The sequence below is a fragment of the Mauremys mutica genome, chromosome 25 (genome assembly GCF_020497125.1).
Source record: "Mauremys mutica isolate MM-2020 ecotype Southern chromosome 25, ASM2049712v1, whole genome shotgun sequence".
NCBI lineage: Eukaryota > Metazoa > Chordata > Testudines > Geoemydidae > Mauremys > Mauremys mutica.
Genome location: NC_059096.1, coordinates 9,071,169 through 9,095,111, shown reverse-complemented (window position 1 = coordinate 9,095,111; position 23,943 = coordinate 9,071,169). Strand labels below are relative to the sequence as shown.

Here is a 23,943-nt window from a genome sequence, read left to right as displayed (position 1 = left end):
TTCAATCCCTCTGGGGCACCTGGCACTGGCCACTGTCAGAAGACAGGATACTGGGCAAGGTGGACCTTTGGTCAACCCCATATGGCTGTTCTTATGAGCCCATGGGCAGGGATGGGGGGCAGAAGTGGGTGGTCCCCTCAAACTGTAGTGCCAGAACGGTGCAGTCCCAGGGGCAGCTCCACACTACCACTCCCCACCCACCCGGAGGCTCCACCCCCCTGGCCAGATTGGAGGCAGGAAGCTGGAGCCACACAGCGTAGGGTGGCTGCTGCTCTGGCTGGTGCAGTGCCATGGAGCAGGCAGTCACGGCGCTCCCCTGTCTCCTCCTCCTCCTGCTGCTGGTGCCCAGGACTGTGGCTGCTCCTCAGCTCCCAGCCCCTTTTGACTGCTCATGTAGCCAGTGGGTGGATGGACCCAGCTCTGGGGCTAGCAGAGACCTCGGGGAGCAGCAACCGCAACCTTCCTGGTACACAGTCCCTAACTATCCCTCTCTCTGCAGCCTGCCCGCACACTGCCCCTAACTACACCTCTCGCTGCACCCCGAGCTACTGCCCTAGCTGCAGACTGTCCCTGGCTACCCGCTCCCTGCACCCTGAACTACCCCCTGCCTGCACACCGCCCCGAGTTCCTCCTGTCTGCACCCTGAACTACCCCCTGCCTGCACACCGCCCTGAGTTCCTCCTCCCTGCACCCTGAACTACCCCCTGCCTGTACACCGCCCCAAGTTTCTCCTGTCTGCACCCTGAGCGGTTTTCAAACTTTGTGAGCTGAGCCTCCCCCTCTGAGTTACAATTTTTGGTTGTGCCCCTGACCCCCAACCCAGACAGGTGGGGTGGCCTGCTGAGATGAGTTGGGGGTGGATGTGGCACTCCCTCACTGGGCCCTGGTGTGCAGAGCTGGCCGAAGCCCTTCCAGGCCCTGCCCCCGCTCCCTCCCTCCCCCCCCCCCAGAAAAAACAACAACAAAAAAACAGAAGTCAAACTATGCCCCAGGCACATCTCTCCCTCACTTCCTCTGGCCAGCAGGCGGAGCCCTGGTGCTCCACAGGGCTAAAGCCCCAAAGTCATGCCCCCGCTCCCAATCCCAGCTGCTGAAGCCAGGAGCCCTTAACTGTCCCACACACACACACTGGTCCCTGGAATTTTTATAGCATGTTGAGGGAGCCTGAGAAAGAAAAAGGGTGAGAATTCCTGTGGCAGACCTCAGCAACCAAACTCCATTATTACTATGGACAGTGATAATGATTGCAAGAGAATGTGTCACTTCAATATGCATTGTTAAGTTGATCAACCTTTCAGGTTAATGCTGCATATAAATAAGATCCTTGGGGCAGGGACTGTAATTGCATTTGTAACTTGTACAGCACCAAGCACATTATTGGCACATAATAATAAATCACATTTTCAGGGAGTTCTATCTCATATTGATTCCATGACTACTTTAACTCACGAATTATAACTAAAGGGCCTCCTAGTCCAAAAACCAGGCCCTATCACTTAAGCTAAGGGAAATCTCAGTTAGCTGTAGTAGAATGACAGGTTGTATACTCCGTTGCCTCCAAGTAACCAGAGAATGACATCAGCCCTGATCCAGCAGAGCACTTAAGCACATGTGTAATTTGAGTCCTGCTAGGTCAATGGGACTACACACTTGCTGAATGTTATGCACATCTTGAAGTTTTTGCTGGATCGGGGCCATTGTCACAAACACCAGAGCAGATCTAACATTCCATTCAGAGCAGTGGTGGTCAAACAGTGATCGCCATTAAAAAACGGCTCTTTACCATTAACTGAAGTTAACTCTACCATGATCTCTGCAGTATTTGAATGTAGGAAATCTTGCAGATATCTTGGAAAAGGTCAATACTGTATCGTTATAAAAATAATGGCATGTATGATGCACACTAACCAATATATTTACAAACTCCGCCCTGAATATTTACTCTGAGATTGATATTCTGCATACAACCCCCTGCCCGACAATGTGTACATCACTTGTAAATAATTTACGTGGCATGTAACTTAACATTGTGTTCTGCTGCTGCGCTGTAATTTACTTTTCAGAGAAATTTCATAAGGGTTTTTGCAACAGATACAGTATGCATTTGGAGTGTGTACCCTATTTATACAAAAGACTAACAGATCAGATATGTCAGGGTGGGACCCCCATACAGTACCGTGGAAATTCTGGGCAGAAAGGCTCCGGTGATAGGCTGTCAAAATCCTCAGGGCTCTACCTCAGTTATTTCATGGGTCTCTCTCACTTCTGGGACAGCCCAGGATTTGAGGGGCTGCAAAAGTGGCTTACAGTCACCATAGCTCTGCCTCTCCCTAGGCTGTGTGTTTTGTGTTGTCGTGAATCTAAGAATTTCATCTATAGTGCTCAAGGGAAAAGATGGACTTCCTGTCTTCTGCGAGTCATCTCACCATCCTGAGTTCCTGCCACCGAATCAGGGATATACTTCTAGAATACAATTGCACATAAACAACGGAATGATGATGGACCAATAGCTCACCACTGGAGTACAGTACAAGCAGCCAGGCTACAACTTTGTTTAAGGGTGTGGGGTGGACACCAGGAGTCTTGGGAAGGTTTCAGAAGGTGATGAAGATAAAAGGAGGCAAGGGGGCTAAAAAGCATCTCCTCTCTCTAGCCGTCCTGGAACAGTATAGGGGAGGTAAAGAAAGGGCTCAGTCCCATCTTCCCGTTCATCCCTCTGTAAATGCCTTTTCACTTCCAGAGCGTGTATACAATTCAACACCCAGTCACTTTCCACCAGAATACTGTTTCAGTGCCCGGGCACAGACATCACTGCAATGTAACATTTTCAGTGCCAGGTCATAGCTAATGGTTCATTTTTGCAATTGGATTTACTGCACTTTTTGGAGGCTGTGGCACCAAGAAACAAACTTTGGAAAAAAAACAACCCATACACAAAATCCCTTGTTAAAATACGCAGAATGCTCTGCTGCTCTAAAACTGATTAGCAATATGTAAAGGGCAGAGTTGGTGTTAGGGGAGAGATTGTGACTGATCAAATGTATTTCTTTGTGTATTGCATTTGGGAAAAAAATATGTTTACCTTTTAGTGTGGTGCCTTTGAAAATACAGTAGTGGCATAATTTACACCCCCTTCTAATCACACAGTGAGATGGAAATCTCTTTCTAACTTGCCTCTTTGTGAAGACATAATGCATAGCATGTTAGACATAAAATGACAGTCTTCTAGCCCCCCCCCCTTCCAATTCCCTTCTAATGGATTGAGTTGCAGAGAGATATTTTGGCTTTGTCTCTAGTATTACTGTATTACTGTAATGCTTATGTAGAAATGTGCGAGTTGATACGACACACAACCAGAACTTCAGCCTATGGGCCAAATTCTGATCTCTCTCACACACAGTCCCATTGACTTCAGTGGCCTTGCATGCATGTAGCTGAGCTTAGAATTGGATACTATCATTGATATATTGGATATTACTTACAAAATTTGGTCCATGGTATTCAAGGAATAGATTAAATAGTGATGGAGGATAAAATGGCTATGCCCTTTCACTGAACTCAGTGAGTGGGCATTATACCTTACCATCATCTATGAAAGGGAGGTAACAGGTTCTTTTTGCATTATCCTTGCATCCATGTCTAGGAGTTGGTTTGTCTCTTCCAGGATATCAAGTTAATTAAATGTTTCAAACTTTTTAAAAAAACCAATGAAGCCCAAAGGCAGAATAATCCAGTATTACACTACCTTGCTTGAGTTTCAAGTTTTTTGTACTTTGAAAGTTATAATAAAATAACACTTGGTGACTCTGTGGTAAATTTGACACGCTCAGGACTTGGCTGGCATTTATAAATTGTTTGAATTGTGCTTTTTTCGTGTTTTGTGACGTCCGCAGAACTTTTCAAGTGAATTAGAGTTGTAATCACTGTGCAGACATCTGTTATCCTCCATATAATGAGACCACATCCAGCCATTTCAAGGTGATCTGACTTAGAATAAGCTCATCCGTTTGTTTATTTGAGAGGTAAATGACAGTTTTGTACCATTTGCAGGCTTCTTAAGGTTAATATAGAACAGAAGAGTGTGTGCAAGTTTAAACCTACAGACTCAAATGATCAAGCTCTGACTGTTTAGAGAGCAGTTTCTACTTTGAGACCAATGAAACCAGCTGTTCTACCACAAACTCTACAAAGTACCCAGTGTACTCTGGAAGTACTGCTGAAACTAGCTAATCAGAATAATGCATTTCAGCCTGATGTATTTCAATCCTGTTTCATTCAGATAGTCCAGAATGCAGCAATCTGCTTGGCTAGAGGAATGGATTGGTATGAAAACACCTGTGCTCAGCAAACAGCGTTGGGTTCCCCTCTGCTTTCAAGTGTAATTCAAGGCCCTGGTTTGATCTATATAGAGCTTTATAGTTTGGACCTGGCTACTGAAGAAACTTCTTCTCTCTCCATGCACCACTGCAATGCATGAAATTAATTGAAGTTGTCATGCAGTCTGTCCCTTCGTTTGCACTTTTAGACCCAAAATCAGTCTCCAGTACAGCACATAGTCCGGTGACTTGTCCTCACTGCTAAAAAAGGTGCATTTTATACCTCGGGTAACTAACATGCATGACCTGTCTGAGGTCTACTCTACCTTTCCTAATGAACAATAGATCAGTCTTTAAACAAGTCCCTTCATGTTATGAAATAATGAATTTCAGCTGCTTAAAACTGTGGGCCTACTGGTATGAATGCCACTTGAGTGCATTGCTAACAGAACATCAAACAATTCACATACAGTCATGAGTTCTCTGCAAATGGTGATATAAAGGTGACTCATTTGGTTGTGTATGTGAGAGAGGAGCATGGTTTCAGGATTGCATTTTAGCAAAGTCCCATCTCTTGGTTGAGCCTAGAGGGCTTTGTCGTGAACTTCGGGGAAAGGGGTGGCTGTCTGCATCTTGCCTAAAATGAGGTGTTGAGAATAAGCAGAGAGAGAAGGAATAAAGGGTAGTATTAAAAGAAATGCAGGGTGACAATTTAAACCAATGAATGTCCAGCGAATAATGTTGAGTGAGACAGAGAAGATATGTGTGTGACCTGAAAACCTGTATAGTGGAGTTGCTGTGCCCATTAAAACAGTGGGTGAACAATAGTAAAGTTAAACAGTTTCCATCATAAATTATGTTTTTCTTGTTGTTCAGGTGACGCTGAGCAGGAGCTGGGACCCCCTCCATCCGTAGATGAGGCAGCAAACACACTCATGACTCGCCTGGGCTTCCTCCTTGGAGAGAAAGTCACAGAGGTACAGCCGGGGCCACAGTACAGCATGGAGGTGCAAGATGAGAATCAGGTATGAGATCTCCTTCGGCATTACAAATGTACAGCAATGATTGGTTGGTTGTGATGTAGCACATGAGTTTTTGTTACTATCACACGGTGTGTGTGTGGTAGAGATGGAATGATTTTCACAAAAGGAAAAAGGTAATAATACCATATTATTAAACTGTGGGTCATAATTACACAGTAGCAATACATGTTTATGGGATCAGCTGATACCATTTGTGATAGTTTCTGTCATTTTCCTGTTTGAGCTGCAAGCTTCCTAAGGGACAATAGCCTCTCTTACCATATTAGATAATAGTGATCAAAATAATTCGTATTCTGTGCACCTTTCCTGTGAGGCCTTTAAAGTACTTTAGAAACATTAAATAAGCCTTGTAAATCCCCTGGTAGGGCAGGTAAGTAGTATTATCCTAATTTTACGGCTGCTTACATGGCTTGCTCATATTCACATATTGAAATGGCTCAAAGCTGAAAATATATACAAATACCAAATTATTTTTGTCAAATTCTCATTGAACTTAACTCAACTTTCTGGATGTCTCAGGAACAGAGTGGCAGCCGGGCGCTGGGTGAACACTAAATTCAATGGGAGTTTTGCCTGAGTAAGGACTTTGGATCCCATTTCTGTAGTAATCACTCCTAGTCTTCTGCTCTGGACAGTAGACTCACTCTCCACACAGGGAAGTGAATAAGCTAAGAACATTACTACCAAACTGAGAGGTGATGGGGTGAGAGTGAAAACCGAAAAAAAGAGAGTCTTGTTAATTGAAGAAGGATGGTCCACTGGTTAGGACTCTAGCCTGGGACTCGGGAGATCCAAGGTTAATTTCCTGCTCTCTGACACAGACATACTGTGTGACCTTGGACAAGTCACTTAGTCTCTATGTGCCTCAGCTCCTTGTGTGAAAATTGGGCCTATTGTGAAAAATAAATAATTAAAGACTGTGAGGTGCTCAGATATGGTGATAAAAAAGGCCATGCTAGTACCATAGAGAGAAGTGTGTATTGTTGTTTAAAGGCTTATTTTTCTTACTCATTGCCTGAAGTTCCTTTTATTACATCTGCTTTGGTAGGCTGACAAAGCAGTGACTGTCTAGCTTGTCTTTGTGATAAAATAAAAGCTCTCGTGTAGTTTTTGGTTCCTCTTTGGACTGACTTGATACTGGAATAATAAACTTGTCTGCGTCTCTGAAGTGTGATTGGCCATTTTTTATTTTTCTGGTGATTCAGGAAAGCTCCTCTTCTTCAGACCGAAGTTTTCAGCACCCTTCTTTGCTCTTTGATTTTACACTGCCACTGAACAGAATTTTTAAAAATAAAATCTATCATTTTTAGGGGTGCAAATCACTATTGAATTTACCCCCTCTTGAATTTTTTAAGAGGTAAAGGGAGGCTATTGCAGATAGGTGAGTAGTGCCAGTGCCAGAGCAAGAGAGGTAGGCTGGATCAGGTAAGTGAAAAAGCTGGAGCAATGGGAGGAGGTAAGTAGATGGGGTAGAGTTAGTAGCCGGAGTTATGGATGTCCAAAGAAGAGTGGCAGCTGTAGATCAGCTAACCTAGAGGGGAAGGAAGCTGTATTCCTTCAGCATCAGGGAGTGAAGAGGTTGGCCTGCAGGGGGACTGGAGAATTTGGTGAGGGAGGAGGGGCTGGCTCTGTGTTGTCATAGATTTCCATGAGTGTTTTTGAGCAGTCCATGGCACAAGTGGGACAAAGGGTTAACATGCTTTTCTCTTTGGAGCAGAGAAGATGGATTTTTGTAAAATGTTTATTCTTTAACACATTAATTAAGTTTTTCATGATTTCACGTAGTTTTTTGTGTACGTTTTGTTGGCTCTCTTTGAAATGCACTGTATAATACATTGTGTTAGAAAGTGTATTTTTAACAGACACTTATTTGAATTGAATACTTCAAAGCAGAATAGAGATTTCTACTATAAATGGTTCCTTTTGTTGGCTTTATTTTTTTAATTAAAAACCCATCTTTTCTGAAAATACGCCTTTAAGAATAAGTAAAAGAAAATATCTTTACAGAGACAGCAGTGACAGTTGCACTCTGAAGTAGATTGATATCTTGGGCTCTGCACCAGTTTTTGCATGAAAAAGTTTTAGAGGCCCTTTGAACACCATTCATGTGCTTAGTGAAGATAGAGAAAAGCCAAGTTCTTAATTTACCACCTTAAATTTGTTGTGGGATTTGTTTTTTGTGAGCAGTGCCTCCTCTGTCAGTGCTGCATATTTCCCTAAAGTCCACATCTAAGCTGCTGATGGCCAGTCTAACTGGAGTCCTGGGGAATTGAATTTCTCTCCCCCCTATTCTGAAGGTGTGATTGCAGCAATCCTCTTCCGGACAGGAGGACTGTCAAACAGCCTTGTCCAAGTTTGATGTCAGTCTTACTGTATGAATCCACTGGCATTTGTGTGACTTGCATTTGTGATTCTCTTACCCCTAACCACATCCCTCTGAAGCCAGGTCTACACTTAAAACACTGCATTGGTGCAGCTGCGCCACTCGTGTTTCAGTTTCTCCCATCGGCATAGTTAATCCACCTCCCCCGGAGCCAGTAGCTATGTCACCAGGAGAAGTTCTCTCCCTGATCTAATCAGGGCTGCCCAGCAGATTCAGGGGACCTGGGGCAAAGCAGGGGAGCTGCGTCGCTTGTACTCACCCGGTGGCGGTCTGGGTCTTCGGCGGCATTTCAGCAGCGGGGAGCCCTTCAGTTGCTCTGCGTCTTTGGCTGCCGAAATGCCACCAAAGACCCGGACCTGCAGGGCCCAGGGCTGGGGCAAATTGTCCCACTTGTCCCCGCCCCCCTCTGGGTGGCTCTGAATATAGTGCTGTCTACACCAGGGCTTAGTTGGTATAATTGCGTTGTGCATGGGGTGTGGATTTTTCACACCCCTGAACAACATAGTTATACCAATATAAGTGTGTGGTGTAGACCTGGCCTAAGAGTGGGAGTCTTCCTAAGTATTTCCCAAAGTAAAGACCTTTCTGTGCTGCAGCACGTCACAGCTCTGCTGCCATCCCACTAAACTAGCCCTCCAAGAGTTAATTCTTAAGCATAAATCATGTTGCTGGGGTTTGCAAAGATAAATTTGTAAAGATGCTGACATCCAATTGAAACTTTGGCTACCATTATGCACTTGAATTTTAAAAAAGAAAAGCCCTTTCTAGATTTTAATTCATTATTTTATGTGGCTTGAGCAGTGAAAGCAATCTCTGGGTAAAAAGCTAGGACTAGACGACTGCTTGCTATTCTGACCATGCGCTGCCCTCTGAAGCGAGAATATAATTATTTGCAATCTCTCCAATGTTGAGGTGAAATGAAGATAAGGAATAGAGCTGTTTTTAACTAAAACTGTCCCAATTTATAATTCCAACACATTGCATTTCCACTCGAGTGCTTTATTTTGATTATAGCAAGGGACACATTTTCTTATCCAAATTGCTAAGAAGTTGCAGCTTTTTATATACTGTTTCCTACTTGAGCATGTTTTCCTTAATGAGAGATCACAAATGCCAAAGAGTAAAACCTTTTTCTCCTATTCTTCGCAAGCTTTAGGAATATGAGAGCAGTATAGTAAAGTTTACTTTTTCAAATGCTTTAGCTGAAATATAACAATAAATGTAGCAACAATGTTGAAAATACAGAATTGTCTTATCAATGGAAATGTATATTTAAAATTTATGGATGACACAGTATTATTTAGGCTAGTTAGGGATAGAGAAAACCATTTGGAACTTTGAAAGGCCCTATACACTTGAGAAACATGGTGTCAGATGCAATTCATGTCCTGTAGGTATTGCACATTGGAAGGAACCATTTATATTGCTCATATCTATTGATGGATTCTAAGTAATTATAGCAACTCGGGAAAAAAACCTTTGGCATCCAGGACAGCTCAAAGAAAATATCTGTGTGACATGCAACAGTGATCCAAAAAGTGAGCTAGATGTTAGGTTGCACTGGGAAAGGGATAGAAATGTTATAGTCTTACTAGATAAAATCATGGTATACCCTCACCTTGAATACTGGCATAAAGCTACTGTGTTGCTTGGGGCAACAGATGTATCTAAGTAGATCAAATTATTTAGTTCTGTTCATTCATCTCAAAAAGGATTTAACAGAAACAAAAAAGATCCTGAGAAGAGCAATTAAAATATTTTGAGGCCTGGAAATATTTCTTTTTGAGAAAAGGTTAAAAAGATAGAAATGTAAAATTTATAGCAGAGACAAATAAGAGGTAAGAAACCGTACCTCATCCAGTGCTCTAAATGCCCCAATAACAATTAGTGAGTGAAACCAGACAATCGCTATGCTCTTGAATGAACTCATACAGGAAAATGATAAAAGACAAAAACACGATATCACCTGTGGGTGAACACCTTTCACAAAGTGATCACTCTGTATCTGACCTCTCAGTCCTAGTGATCAAAGGAAACCTATAGAGTGCTTTCAGAAGATGAACCTGGGAGCTTCAATTCATAACTTTTCTAGACACTAATAATCATGGACTGAATAGAACACTGGATTTATGGTTTATTTCACCAGAGGTGAAAGTAAGCTGGTACGCGCCGGTACGGAGGGCCGGTAAGAAAAGGAGACTGACTGAGGGAGGGAGAGAGAAGCCTGCTCCCTGCATAAGAATAGTTTAAACTCAGCTGTTCCCTGATGGTTCAGCTCCCAGGGCTAGGTTTCTGGCATCCTTGTTAATTTCACTCACAGTAGCTTGGGGGAGGGGGTCGAGAGGAGGGTGTGTTTGACCATGGCAGGGGCAGTCCTTATCTGCCCCTGGGATGAGGGGATCTCTCCTACTAATATACACAACAAATACAAGCATTTGGCTGCACAGCTTAAATCCAGAGCTAATAAAAGCAGGTGGAAGGGGAAAACTCACTGTCACATTGGTTTCTCGTCTCCTCCTTCCCCCTCCTCCAGCCAGGCTGCAGACAAGGCTCTGCATTCCTCCTCCTTCCCCCCCCCCCCCCCCGCAGCAGGGGTTTTCCTCTAGGCTCTAGCTTGCAGTAGACTGGCTGAGATGCCTGCTGCTGCTGCCTGCAAAAGAACAGTTTAAACTCAGCTGTTCCCTGTGCAGTTCAGTGTCCAGAGTTAGGAGCCGTTTCTGGCATCCTTTTTAATTTCACTCCCAGTTGTTGTTGGGTGCATGTGACCATGGCAGGGGCAGTTCTTTTCTGCCCCCGGGATGAGGGGATTTCCTAAACACAATCAAAATCAGGAACCATTTCCAAGTTCAAATCTATCCCATTCCCTCCCCAGCAGAGGATCATGGTTGTGATGTCCAAAGTGCTTGTAGATCCTCTTTGAAATGTTACTGTTTAAAAAAAACAACACAAAAAACATGGAGAACATGGTGGAAAGATGTGTTCTGATGATTAGGGTTTATTTTGGGCAAAGCAATTTTGCTAAAGCAACTAAAGATTCACAGGGAAAGCAAATAGCCCCCATAGACAAAACCACAGAGGGATTGGAGGGGAAAACTGAATATTAAGGGAAATTATTGTGCCTCCTTTGAAAGAAATAGTAGTTTTCATTCCAATTCACCCTCTTTATATATTGATTTAAACACCTGAAATGTCCTTAGGACATCGGATCAATCTCAGATCTCTTTTTGTTTTGTCCTGCCTGCAGAGTGCAGAGGCTGAAATTGACAAAACTTTCTCTAAATATCTTGTATATTTCATGAAGGCTATTCCAGTTGTCCTTCATTCACCTCTGATACTTCCCCCCCCCCCCACTCCCTCCCTGGCTGGCTGGCTGTGGTTTTTGCCTTGGTTACTTACTCCTTGGCAGACCCAGCCCAGCGGCACCTGCAGGCTCTCTGCAGGCAGCAGCCCACAGGAGCCGGTTGCTGCTGGTTGGTGGCAGGCTGCAGCTGCATTGTTTGTGTCACATTCATACACTACATACAGTCAGAGGTGAAAGTAAGCCAGTCCGGTCTGGTACGGCGTACCGGCAAGAGCCAGTACGCCGTGCTGGACCGCATCGACTTCCATGGCGGGGATTGAAAGGGCTCTGGGCTGCCCGGCCGCAGCTGGGATTTAAAGGGCTCAGAGCTCCCTGCAGCTGCGGGCAGCCCAGAGCCCTTTAAATTCCGTCCGCGGCTCCGGCGGCTGGGCTGGGGCGGGGATTTAAAGGGCTCAAAGCTCCCCGCGGCTGCGGGCAGCCCAGAGCCCTTTGAATCCCGGCCACGGCTCTGGCGGCCGGGTGGGGCCAGGATTTAAAGTTCGGGATTCCCCCTGGCGGCCAGAGCCCCGGGCCCTTTAATTTGCCCCTGGGCCCCAGGGAGCTCCCAGCCACCTCTGCAGCTGGGAGCCCCTGGTTGATTTAAAGGCTCTGGGTGTCCCAGCCACAGCTGGTTCCCCAGGGCCTTTAAATCTTGAGAGGCCCCACCTCTTCCGGATGAGGCCACTCCCACCTCAGGACTCTGGCAGTACCGATAAGTCCTGTAAGTTACCTTCACCCCTGATTTCAGCAATCTATAACCCAATAACACACCCTCCCATCTCCCTTCCTGTCCCCCTGTGACTGGAGGGCTGTTAACCAGCCACTTCACGTTGAATGGTCCCTTGAAATATGTGTTAACTACTTATGCTAAACAATCTGTTCCACCTTATATTTAGCTGTGACACTGAATATGTTTTCCAGACCTGAAGAAGAGCTCTGTGTAAGCTTGAAAGCTTGTTTTTTCAACAACAGAAGTTGGTCCAATAAAAGATATTACAAGAAAATATGCTTCTTCACAATGTATAATTTAACATGTGGCACTCATTGTCAGAAGATATTATTAAGGCAAAGAAATCCGTAGATCTCAAAGAAGATTTAACATTTATATGAATAATAAGAATATCTACAGTTAAACTTACTAGGATTTTAAAAAAAGGAATAAAAGTCATTGTGCTCAGCCACTAGCTGTATCAGCTAGAAAAGAAAATTCTCTTTGTGAGCATGTTGTTACATAATTGTCCATTAAGGTGATTTTACACCTTCCTTAGAAGCATCTTTTTATTGATCACTGTCAGAGATTGGCTGTTAGTTTAAATGGATTACTGGCAATGCCTGTCTTCTTATAACCACATAAAATAAATAGACTTCATTTTTTAAAATGTAATCCAGAAGGAACCAAAACAGGAAACTATGGTATGAAGTGTATGTGTTTATTAAGAGCTAGGTCAACCTTGCTGAGATTTAAATCTGTAGTTTCTAGGAGACTAAATATTTCAAGAGCCGTGCTCTTAGACGTAGGGAAAATTGACACATTAGTCAAGTACTGTTATTTCTAGAGTGTGAAGTATTTAGTTTGCAACATTTGTAGTGTTATATTCATCCATTACTCGTATTGTTGTGTGCGTGTGCCTTTTGCAGGGCGAGGAGGGGAACCATATTGGTTTGTTCCTAATGCTTCAAAAGATGATCTGATGGCAGCCACCTAAAAAGATAAAGGAATAAAAAGAGTGCAAAAATTTAGCAAATGTTCATGTGCGACTACTTTGATAAGGAATCAGATCATAAGGGGAATTATAACTAGAGCTGTATGGGAGATGGCTTTCCCCTTCTGCAAAACTTTTCAACATTTCAAAAATGTTCCTGTTTCACGCTGGGATGAAACCAAATTCTTTTGAAGTTTTTCATGAAAATGTACCAAGAAAGGCACCAGAATATCCAATAGCCTGGTGGTTGGGGTAGTCACCTATGATGTGGGGGACCCCAGTTCATATCTCTGCTCTGCCATTCTCCCATGTCCCAGATGAGTGTCCTCCTGGCCAGGCTATTGGCTTTTCTAGGGTAGGGGGTCTCTGTGGTTTTGATCAGAAATGTCATTCTGGACCTAAGAAACTTTTTCTGATGACAAGTATCAGAGGGGTAGCCGTGTTAGTCTTGCATCCGAAGAAGTGGGTATTCACCCACGAAAGCTCATGCTGCAAAACGTCTGTTAGTCTATAAGGTGCCACAGGATTCTTTGTTGCTTTTTCTGATGAAGGTTTAATCAAAACTGGTATGTTGCCACAACAAGTTTCTGTTTTGATTAATCAACATTTTCTAAGAAAAATCCTCCCCATCAGCTCTAAATATAAGCTGGTTGGAAGTGCCTGGATGTCCTCCTTTCCAGTATATAGCAGTCTCTAGGAATTATTATAAAAGCATGTTCATGGTGGTCTGTCTGGATGAACTCCACATACCTGGTTCACATGTGTTACTCCAGTTCTATGATGGTATATGGTTATGGTTAAATAGTGGAGTTACACTAGCATGGAATTAGAGTAATACAGTGGTGAATCAGTCCTCGTGTTTTTTAGTTATGCAATCCCACCTATTGTGCACGATGCTCCATTTTCCCTCAAATGTCTGGTGATTGCCGTCTGAGTAAGCGAGCATTTTCACAAGCCACAGTGGGATTTCTGTGACAAATTGGATAGCTCCCCTCTAGCTACACATGGGATCTGCCTTCTAATTTAGAAGACAATGAATCTTTCACATGTCCTACTTAGAAAAGTCAGTCTCAATCATTTTTCAAGCTTGAAAAGAAAAAGTTAGACTTCAAAGGCCTTCTGTAGTTTGCAAGCTCTGTGCTTCAGTGTTCAGTTTTGCCCAGCGATTCCAGGATCAAATGATATTTTTAAAAAGTTAGGGACAGTTTTCTATAACTATTATTATAAAAGTATCCCTTGTAAAGTAAGCAAGTGTTCATTAAAGTTAAGGCCTATTGAGATTTCCTCCACCTCAATAGCATTTTACCGAGAAGCAAGACATTACTGTACAAGGGGACTAAATGTTTCAATCGGAAAGCAGAGACAATTGCAAAGAGAAGTAACCCCGTACTGCAGTGCTTAGTAAGCTGTTAGGAAATGAAGTCACTTTCCCTTATTGTAGTGACATGGTTGGAGAGCATCAGTCTGTTCAGAGGCTGTCAATGGTGCTGAACTACTGAGTGCAACTGGCGTATTCTGAGCTGGAACTAAATGTTCTTTTGTGTCTAAAAGCTAAATGAGGACTCAGGGACTTAGTGGATAAAATACAGGAACTTTACCTTGAGGACTGTGATTGAAGCTAATCTACAATCCCATGACATGGGTTTGCTGCTGTCGTCCCCGGTGACCAACACATTTGAACAGGCAAGTTTTATAGAGACAGTAAATAGAAGTTTATGGCTGAAAATCTACCCATTGGTACACACACAATTTACAGCGAGGTTGATGGGAGATATGTGTGAGAGTCTGAGGGCAGAATTAGGTCCTGTAACAGATATTCTAGCCTCCCCATAACTACTGCAGTGCCTATGAGCACCACTAGCACTTGAAATATGAAGCCTTCCTTTAGTGATGCTAAAAGCATATCAAGTTTGTTTCTGGTGCAAGGGATTCAGCGTCTATCAAAATCAAAAAGCAAAGAGTCTTGTGGCACCTTGTAGACTAACAGACGTTTTGGAGCATGAGCTTTCGTGGGTGAATACCCACTTCGTCGGATGCATCATGCTCCAAAACGTCTGTTAGTCTATAAGGTGCCACAAGACTCTTTGCTGCTTTTACAGATCCAGACTAACACGGCTACCCCTCTGATACTTATCAAAATCAAGAGTTGGAGAGATTTTAAAGCTGGGTTTTTAATTTATTTGTGAAAAATATGCTAGCTACAGTTATGTTTGTTTCAAGAAACCACAAAGTTATATGTGCATGATCTGATGTAGGCACTCTTTAGTGTTTAATAAGTCATTGCGTTTGGTGGATGAGACCACATTAACTTGTTTATGGTTAGTGAGCCTTGTCCGAAACCTGCTGTACCTCAGTAATTCACCACAGTATGTCTTATTTATGTACAGGTATTCTAGGATAGGGTGAAACTGAGTAAATTTTTATCTTGAGAAAAGAGATCTTTCTTTCTCAGGGAAGCATGCAGATCACTTTTGAACATGTAGCCGGATACAGAGAATTTCAGCTTCATCACAACTAGTCTTTAAATGCAATGTATACAGATTTTATCTCTTCTAATAGATGATCTCTGTATATAGTATTAAATATATTAACTCTAGTGGTATTCATTTGCACAATTTCTTATAGATTCTTTCTGAAATAACTTTTAAAATGCAATCTTTTTCATGCTGCCATATTTTTGCCTGGCAAAGTCAGTATTTCACTACTGTAAAGTATGAGAAGTCAGCCTCTGGTGTGGAAAGCATTTCTTCTGGGGAAAGAATTTCTTTCATTTAGATGTGGGACTTGGCACTTCCTCTTCCAGTGTAAAAGCATTGTTATTTTTCTTGAATGGAAGAAACAGTCACAAAACAAAAATTGCAAGCCAACTGAGATTTCTGACCAGATGGAAATGGCACAGATTTCCTGTTTGTGTTATTTCTTGCCATAAGCATTAAGTACAGGTCAGATCATGCACTATAATTGTCACCAGGAGTTTCTTTGCTTGTGTGGAAAGCAAAAGTTTTACCTCATCATTCCTTCCAGGTAATATTATTTTGTTTTGTTTTTATCGCAGCTTAATACTAACATTTCCTGACAAACGTTGACATAAACAGTAAAATTACTATATAGTAAATCTCATTTTGTGCAAACTTCACCAGGTTTCCTGTTGAATTCAGAACTGAGGATCTTTCATTTTTACAGGACATAAAAGAAATTAAAACCAAATTGTCAATATTTTTGCTTTTTTCGCAGAGGCTGAGCATCGTGGTATTTTCATTTTTAGCCATAAAACATATGTTGTTCTTTATTGTAGAGGGTAAATTCTCTAGTGTGAGCTACAGATACATTTTTTTCACAGTAATTGATCGTGGTGAGTGATGTGTTCCTGGTTTCAATTTTTCAGACCTCAGCAGTAACACAGCGGATAAGTCCCTGCTCCACGCTGACCAGCAGCACTGCCTCACCACCAGCCAGTAGTCCCTGCTCCACCCTCCCTCCACTCAGTACAAATGTTACAGCCAAGGATTGCAACTATGGGGCTGTTACCAGCCCTACATCCACTCTGGAAAGCAGAGATAGTGGTATCATAGGTGAGTAGTGTTCTCTCTCTCTCTCTCTCTCTCTCTCCCCCTCCGCTATCCCCAAATACTAACCTAGGCAATGATTCTGAATGATTCTGTATATTTGTTTAGCAGGCGCTGCGTGAGAGTAAGTTTTTGGGTCTGTCTTTCTGCTATTAAACAAGACATGTTAGCATGATTCAGATTTTTACCATTTAAGTGGATGGGAAGGATTGTTTCTTTTTGAGTGCTGGTCCCTATGTGTATTCCACACGTAGGTATGCATGCACCGAAGACTGGAAAATCTTGCAAGTAGTGTCCATTGTTCTGTGCCTGCGCCCTGGATCTCCTTGTGTTCAGCACCACTGCTGTAAGGGGATGTGCAGACTGACCAACTCTCCAGTTCCTTCTTACCACCAAATGGCCTGAGTCTGAATTTTCTGAAGCTAGCCTTGCATTGTCTTCATCTCTGTCAGTATAACTGTATATAGCTTATGGGTCTTGTATAGTGTTTTATAATATTTTATTCAATTAGTGCAGCTTAGTTTTCCCCACCCTGGGGAACCATCCCCCCTTTCGGGAATAGGACTGTGTCCAGAATTCCAGGATTTAAAAACTGCATCTGTTGTCCTCACTCCTCCTCAATCAGTGACATCACCAGCACTGCCTTGGCAAGGCACGTATCTCCACCAAGTGCTGCATGTGTCACTCTTTCCCACTCCGGACCTGAGAGGGATGAAAGCTCTGACTGAGGAAGCACCTCACAGAGAAAGCCTTGAGACTTTCTTCATCTCATGGCTTGGCATTTGGATTGGTGTCAGACCTAGAGTGTTCATGTTTGGAGACCTAATAGTTCATAATCACAGCAGGAAAAATTCTACCAGAAAATGTTTAGAGCCCGGCACAGATACAAAAATGTGGATCTGCATCCTCCGGAATCAACCCGCAATCCAACTTGTAATCCGCTAGCCATCTTTTACCTGTATCTGCATCCGCACCCACAGCAGCAAGCCGTCTCACAAGGGCTAGCACTGGCATGTGGGGGGCAGGGTCTTGCAGTGTGAGGGTGGGGACTGGGGGTAAGAGGCAGTGTGGGGATGGGGGTCTCGAGGGGAGGGCGGGGGGAAGGGGCGTCACATTGCGTGCTGCTCCAGGAGGCTCACGAGCAATGACAGATGGCAGCGGCAGTGCGTGATGCATCACAGTGGGACGGAGGGGTGGGGCACTGGGGTCCTGCCTGCTTCAATCCCCGTGGCTGGGCCCTCCTGCCCAGGAGCTGGTGGGCCGGGAGCCAGCGGGCTGGGAGTGCTGCTGGGCCAGGCCATGGTGGGAGTGCTGACGCGGCCCGAGCTGCTGGACAGGGAGCGGCATGGTGAGCAGGTGCTGGCCAGCCCTGACTCTGACCTACCCCCAGCTGCTGGCCACTGGCCCTGAGTGTGTTGTGCCCCCCCCTGGGCTGCCTCCACTCGTGACTAAAGTCCTGTGCGGTTGTATCTGTATCCAATCTGGGAATCTGGCTAGCTCAGTGGGCCAAGCATCAGACTTTTAATCTGAGGGTCCAGGGTTCAAGTCCCTGGTCAGACACTCAACTATTCCTTGAGATCTTAAAAAGCTCTGTCTTTGAAGTCCTTCTTGATAAAATTGCAGATGACACTAAACTGGGAGGAGTGGTTGATACGCTGGAGGGTAGGGCTAGGATACAGAGGGACCTAGACAAATTAGAGGATTGGGCCAAAAGAAATATGATGAGGTTCAACAAGGACAAGTGCAGAGTCCTGCACTTAGGACGGAAGAATCCCATGCACTGCTACAGACTAGGGACCGAATGGCTGGGTAGCAGTTCTGCAGAAAAGGACCTAGGGGTTACGGTGGACGAAAAGCTGAATATGAGTCAACAGTGTGCCCTTGTTGCCAAGAAGGCTAATGGCATTTTGGGTTGTATAAGTAGGGGCATTTCCAGCAGATCAAGGGATGTGATCATTCCCCTCTATTCAGCACTGGTGAGGCCTCATTTGGAGCACTGTGTCCAGTTTTGGGCCCCACACTACAAGAAGGATGTGGATAAATTGGAGAGAGTCCAGCGGAGGGCAACAAAAATGATTAGGGGGCTGGAGCACATGACTTATGAGGAGAGGCTGAGGGAACTGGGATTGTTTAGTCTGCAGAAGAGAAGAATGAGGGGGGATTTGATAGCTGCTTTCAACTACTTGAAAGGGGGTTCCAAAGAGGATGGATCTAGACTGTTCTCAGTGGTAGAAGATGACAGAACAAGGAGTAATGGTCTCAAGTTGCAGAGGGGGAGGTTTAGGCTGGATATTAGGAAAAACTTTTTCACTAGTAGGTTGGTGAAGCACTGGAATGGGTTACCTAGGGAGGTAGTGGAATCTCCTTCCTTAGAGGTTTTTAAGGTCAGGCTTGAGAAAGCCCTGGCTGGGATGATTTAGTTGGGTTTGGTCCTGCTTTGAGCAGGGGGTTGGACTAGATGACCTCCTGAGGTCCCTTCCAACCCTGAGATTCTATGATTCTATGATTCTATGAATCCAAGATCAGCAAAAATGGTCTGCGGATATCCGCAGATTTGCAGGGCTCTAAAAACGTTATCTAGCCAAATGGAAGCAGTTCTCTGTCTGGGCACAACAGAACCAGGGTCATCAAGAAGGATGTTGGTCAGTTGTAGAGAGAGACTCAAAGAGCTCGATCTATTTAACTTATCAAAGAGCAGGATAAGGGGTGACTTGATTATAATCTATATCTACATGGGGAACAAATATTTAATAATGGGGTCTTCAGTGTAGCAGAGAAATATATAACATGATCCAATGGTTGGAAATTGAAGCTAGACAAACTGAGACTGGAAAAAAGACGTATGTTTTTGACAGTTAGGGTAATTAATCATTAGAACACTTTACCAAGGATTGTCGTGGATTCTCTGTCACTGACAATTTTAAAATAAAGATTTAATATTTTTCTAAAAGATCTGTTCTTGGAATTATTTTGAGGAAGTTCTATGGCCTGTGTTATGATTACAATGGTCCATTCTGCCCTTGGAATCTACCTCCTCATTTTCAAGACATTGGGTCTTTCTCTTAGCTTGCTGTGGGTCTGCCTATCAGCAATTAGTGCACTCTGTTCTCAATAGTTAGCTATTCTATATTTCATAATGAGAAAGCATTGCTATATGTTGCTATAGCAGTGAGCAGGGGACAAGTGATAACTCCTCAGAGTCTTTCTAACTGTATCCTCCTTTCCAATCAGTTGGGGCATTTCCCTTCCCCGAATGGGGTGAGGACCCTAGAGCACAGGTGAGCTCAGAAGCATCTCTTTGAGTTGTGCCTATGCTGGACCTTTGTAAGGCAGCAACCTAGAATTCCATCCACACCTTCGTGAAGCATTTTGCTTTGGTCCAAACCTCTAATGTTGTCACAGCACTTGGAATTGTAGTATTACAGACACGTATACCATCTGCATCCTCGTACCTGCCTCCTATTTCAGTACTGCTTGCCTGTCGTCCGTATGTGTAATACACACAGAGATAAGCACTTGAAGAAGATCCAGGGAGCAGGCGCAGATAAGCGAACACTACTTGTAAGATTTTTCCAATCTCTGGCACACACAACGCATGTGAGTTATTGTGCTAATTTGGTAGCATAGCAGGCTTGGGGGTCCAGTAAGGAAGTGAACAATGTAAAGATGGTAGGTCTTGGTGCTAGACAGTAGCCTCCCACGTAGGAGACAGGTCCATGTCCTCCTAGTTAACGTAAGTAAGTTTAGATAAGTGAACAAAAAACAAATCCTGTTTTTCTGCCCCTTTCTTCCCTCACTGGCAGTTGATCTATGGCCATCATTACAAGCGAACTTTCACTGTCCTAGGACCCCGGGCACATTTTCAAGGTGCAGATCTTCTGTTTGGCATCCCCTCCTCAGAGGTTCAGCCGCCTGCCCATTCCTTAGAACTAGTGCTGACTCCTCAGACACCCGCCCCCGTCTGCCCCACAGCTTAAACACACCATCTCCCAGAACTCCAGGTTTGCGTTTTTTGAGCCCACAGTTTGTCTCCTGTGGGCATGAATAGTGTGATACATATAACACAAAGACAGACTTTGCACAGGATTCTAAAACCACTGCTATTTACTTAGTTGCAAAAGAAAGACACAGATCGACACAAAAATAATAAACCCTACATGCCTTTCCTTGCCTCCATTTCCTTATCACTTCAGAGCACTCTTTGGGCTGGGGTCAGAGTTATCTGGGACTGTCCCGAGTCCTGCTGTAGTGCATCACTTATGTTCTGAAACATGGTTCCTTCTCTGGTTGTGACCAGTCTACAGTTAAATAGGATACTCACCTCTGTCCCCACTATGAAAGTAAACCCTCTGTGAGCCGCTCTAGTTTATATCTCCCACCACCAATACCTTTGTCTCTGTCCTACCCGTAACTTTCCACTCTCTACTTCCCCCTCCCTGGAGATAAGTAGGAGGAAGTATCTTCTCCTAGGCAGCAGCCTATCCATTGTCATTTAGATGTTTCCACCTGAATAGACAGTGGTTGAGTTCTAAGGACCCACCATTGTCCCTAGTACTAAATGCTTAAAGGCTTCTCAGCAATAGTGAACACAGAGACAGACATTTGTGACTCAGCAATTGCCATAGTAACAACTGCATAATAACTTCATAATATCAACCAGAATCCATATATTGTACAGAGCTTCCTCCAATCATCACAGTTGCATTAACCTTCCTAGCCTAGCAGAGCTGTGTCTCATATTTTAGAGTAATTATGAGAATTGCCTTGGGGCAGAGGTGTTCTGGTTTCATAAGCCCGTGTCTTTTCCTCACAACAACAGCCTGAGCCTTCCCATGAGACAACTGCTTCTCTCACCTTAAATCCTCTTTCTGTTTTAATGGGAAATAGTTTATATTCAGTGTGTCCAGCCCCAGTGTTTGGCCACCGCAAGGACAATATTAGCAAGGGGACAGTCCCTTGGACTGCAGAGTTTGCATGCCCCATGGCTGATTCTCTGTAGCCCATACCTGTGACTTTTCTGAACCTTTAGGAGACCAAGCTTCCACTTGTGCTCCCAAAAGTCTGTCTAGTTTTCTTTAGCTCAACCACTGGCAAGACTTGCCTCAGTGAAGAACCAGGATGACTTTAACACAGAATTGCATGGTTGCGTCCCTTGCGTGTATCTGTCTAGCAGATTTTTTCATGACTGTTTCATGAGTGCCCTCTGCATATTGCAATACATATTTAGGTGGGAGAACTTAGAATACAAATGTGTATATTTTATTTCAACTCAACACCTGCAAAGACGCAGTTGGAGGAAAAGAATTTCTATGTAAAATCAGATGGGATGTTTCTAGCTCAGTAGCTCTTTGTCATGTTTCAAATATTGTATATTCTTCCTGCTAAGGGAATTCTTTTCCCTTTCAATCATCTATATATTAAAAAACAGGTTCATAATTTAAGAAAGTTAGTTTTCCTAGTGATTGGTGTTTTGCATGACTGGTCAAGAAACCTGAGTTTAATTTCAGCTCTTCCACTTCCCAGAACTGTTGCTTGTATTACTTTTGCTTGCACATTCTTGTGATGAAAATTTAAAAAGTACTCTGAGTGATATATCACTGTGGGTTATTGAACTCTAGATGGAGTTACTGCACAATCACATGTCGCTATCTGTTCCCAGTGCTTGATAGTCAGAATCTCAGTCTGTCCAATTGCAACATCCCTGTGAAGTATTGTTGTGCTGGGGGTCACGGAGAGTCCTAGTCCATTATCAGACCTGCCAATTAGGACTAGGATTCGAGCACTCAAGGAATTAGAAAGCAGTGGAGCTTGCAAAGCACCAGTGTGGTGTGTTTTCATCAGTCTTTGTTGCAAGCGATGTGTGCTTCTATGTGCTATGTCATTTTCATTCTCTGTAGTGGTTCCATCCATCCCCAGATGAGAGTGAGTTGCAAAATCCAACCTGAAGGTGCTGAAATTGCACAGGTGGAGATGACCAGGAGACTTCACCTATTCCTCTGAGATGAACAAGTGAAGGTGTTCCTCACCACTGTGGCAATCTGTATGTAGATGAATAGAGCAGTGAGGCATCTAAAATTATCCTAATATGCCACATCACCTTGATGATCTGTGAGTTGATGCCCTTAATCATTGATGAGGCTAATAGGTAGGAGAGTTTAGCAAAGGTTTTTCCATCGCCTACCAACAAGACTTCTGTTTTTCATGGGTTGACTTTGAGTCAACTGTTTTTCATAGAGCAGGCTGCAATAATGAGATTTTTCCCACACAAAAAAAAGTTGCAGGAAAAATCCCCTTCAGAAATTTTTCTGGCAGGAAATTCCAGTTTTCCCGTGGAAAATTTTGACAACTGTGGGAAAGCAGTAAAAAAGTGGAAGGGGGGAACACCTTAAAAAGTGAAGATGTCACTTTCTCTCTTTAAGTAACACTTTCAACCCTTTGTTACTATTTTCTGTCCAACAAAATTTGTACAAAATGTGGGGAAATGGGTTTTTCCCTATTTTTTCATATTTTCCAAATAATAATTAAATATTTAGCAGGAAATTTTGAACAAGGTGTGATTTTTCCATATATCTGCTATTTTCTCCCAGGCAAAGGACATTTTGGGAATTGATATTTTTTCATTAGTATATTGGTGAGACCTGAGTCTGTGATGTCTCATAATCACTGTGAGAGGTGTAGTCTACATGACTAACAGTACTCTGGAATTATCTTTAGTATAGAATGTAGCGGATAGAATGCTCTGCAGACAGGAATCAATCTGCTCCTCACCCAGATCAATCTGTTCACTGCTGCAGAGATTCCCCCCATGTCAAAAGGCTCCACATGCTACTTCAAGAGTATAAATCTGGAGAGCTAACGTATTGAGAGAATTCCTTTTACAAGTTAATCAGACCTACATATTTCCCTAGAGGTCACGCATTTCTTGAGTTTTAGTCCCGCCTCTGGTTCCTAAATTGGTGAATAGATCTATTATCTCATCTCTGCCCCGCCTCAGGCCGGTATATTATTTATATAATATTTATGGAAGACTCTAGATTATTTCCCTGTTATCACATTATCATATATGATTCTTGTAAAATCTCTTCATCTCAATTTCTTGATGTGTTGGTTTCAAATGAAAGAAGGCGATACAGTCATGAGGACATTATTGGCAGCCCATTACTTCTTAATAATGCCACTAACATGCATTACCATTGTATCTCATACTTACACAAAATACAGTGGTTCCTAAATGATGTTCCAGAGAGTGGCTGGTCACATGTTACTTGCTAATCTTTCTTGTTTCCAGCTGCTAAATCACATTAAAGACATCTAACCATAGAATCAATTCTTGCCTAATGTTACTTTTTCACATAAACAGATGATATAGATGCCTTCGGGAGGTTCTCTTTGTGATCACAAATTGGGGGACGAGCAATTGACAGGATAATATGTATCTCTCTTAAGATATGGTCCACACTATGTCAAAGGTCATTGCTGAGGGTCTGGCTTAAGCCAACAAAGCCCAAGAAATACACCTCTACCCTGATATAACGCTGTCCTCGGGGGCCAAAAAATCGAAACCGTGTTATATTGAACTTGCTTTGATCCGC

General features: G+C 43.4%; 1 protein-coding gene across 6 annotated transcripts in view; it reads left to right on the top strand.

Moving 5' to 3' along the window:
• Nucleotides 1-23,943, top strand: part of TANC2 (tetratricopeptide repeat, ankyrin repeat and coiled-coil containing 2) — a 602,081-nt gene that overhangs the window by 424,390 nt on the left and 153,748 nt on the right. For all 6 annotated transcript variants that reach the window (XM_044999330.1, XM_044999329.1, XM_044999328.1 and 3 more), the window contains 2 exons: nucleotides 5,193-5,341; nucleotides 16,171-16,357. In XM_044999330.1, the coding sequence (XP_044855265.1) occupies nucleotides 5,193-5,341; nucleotides 16,171-16,357 (336 nt within the window). The remainder of the gene's footprint in view (nucleotides 1-5,192; nucleotides 5,342-16,170; nucleotides 16,358-23,943) is intronic.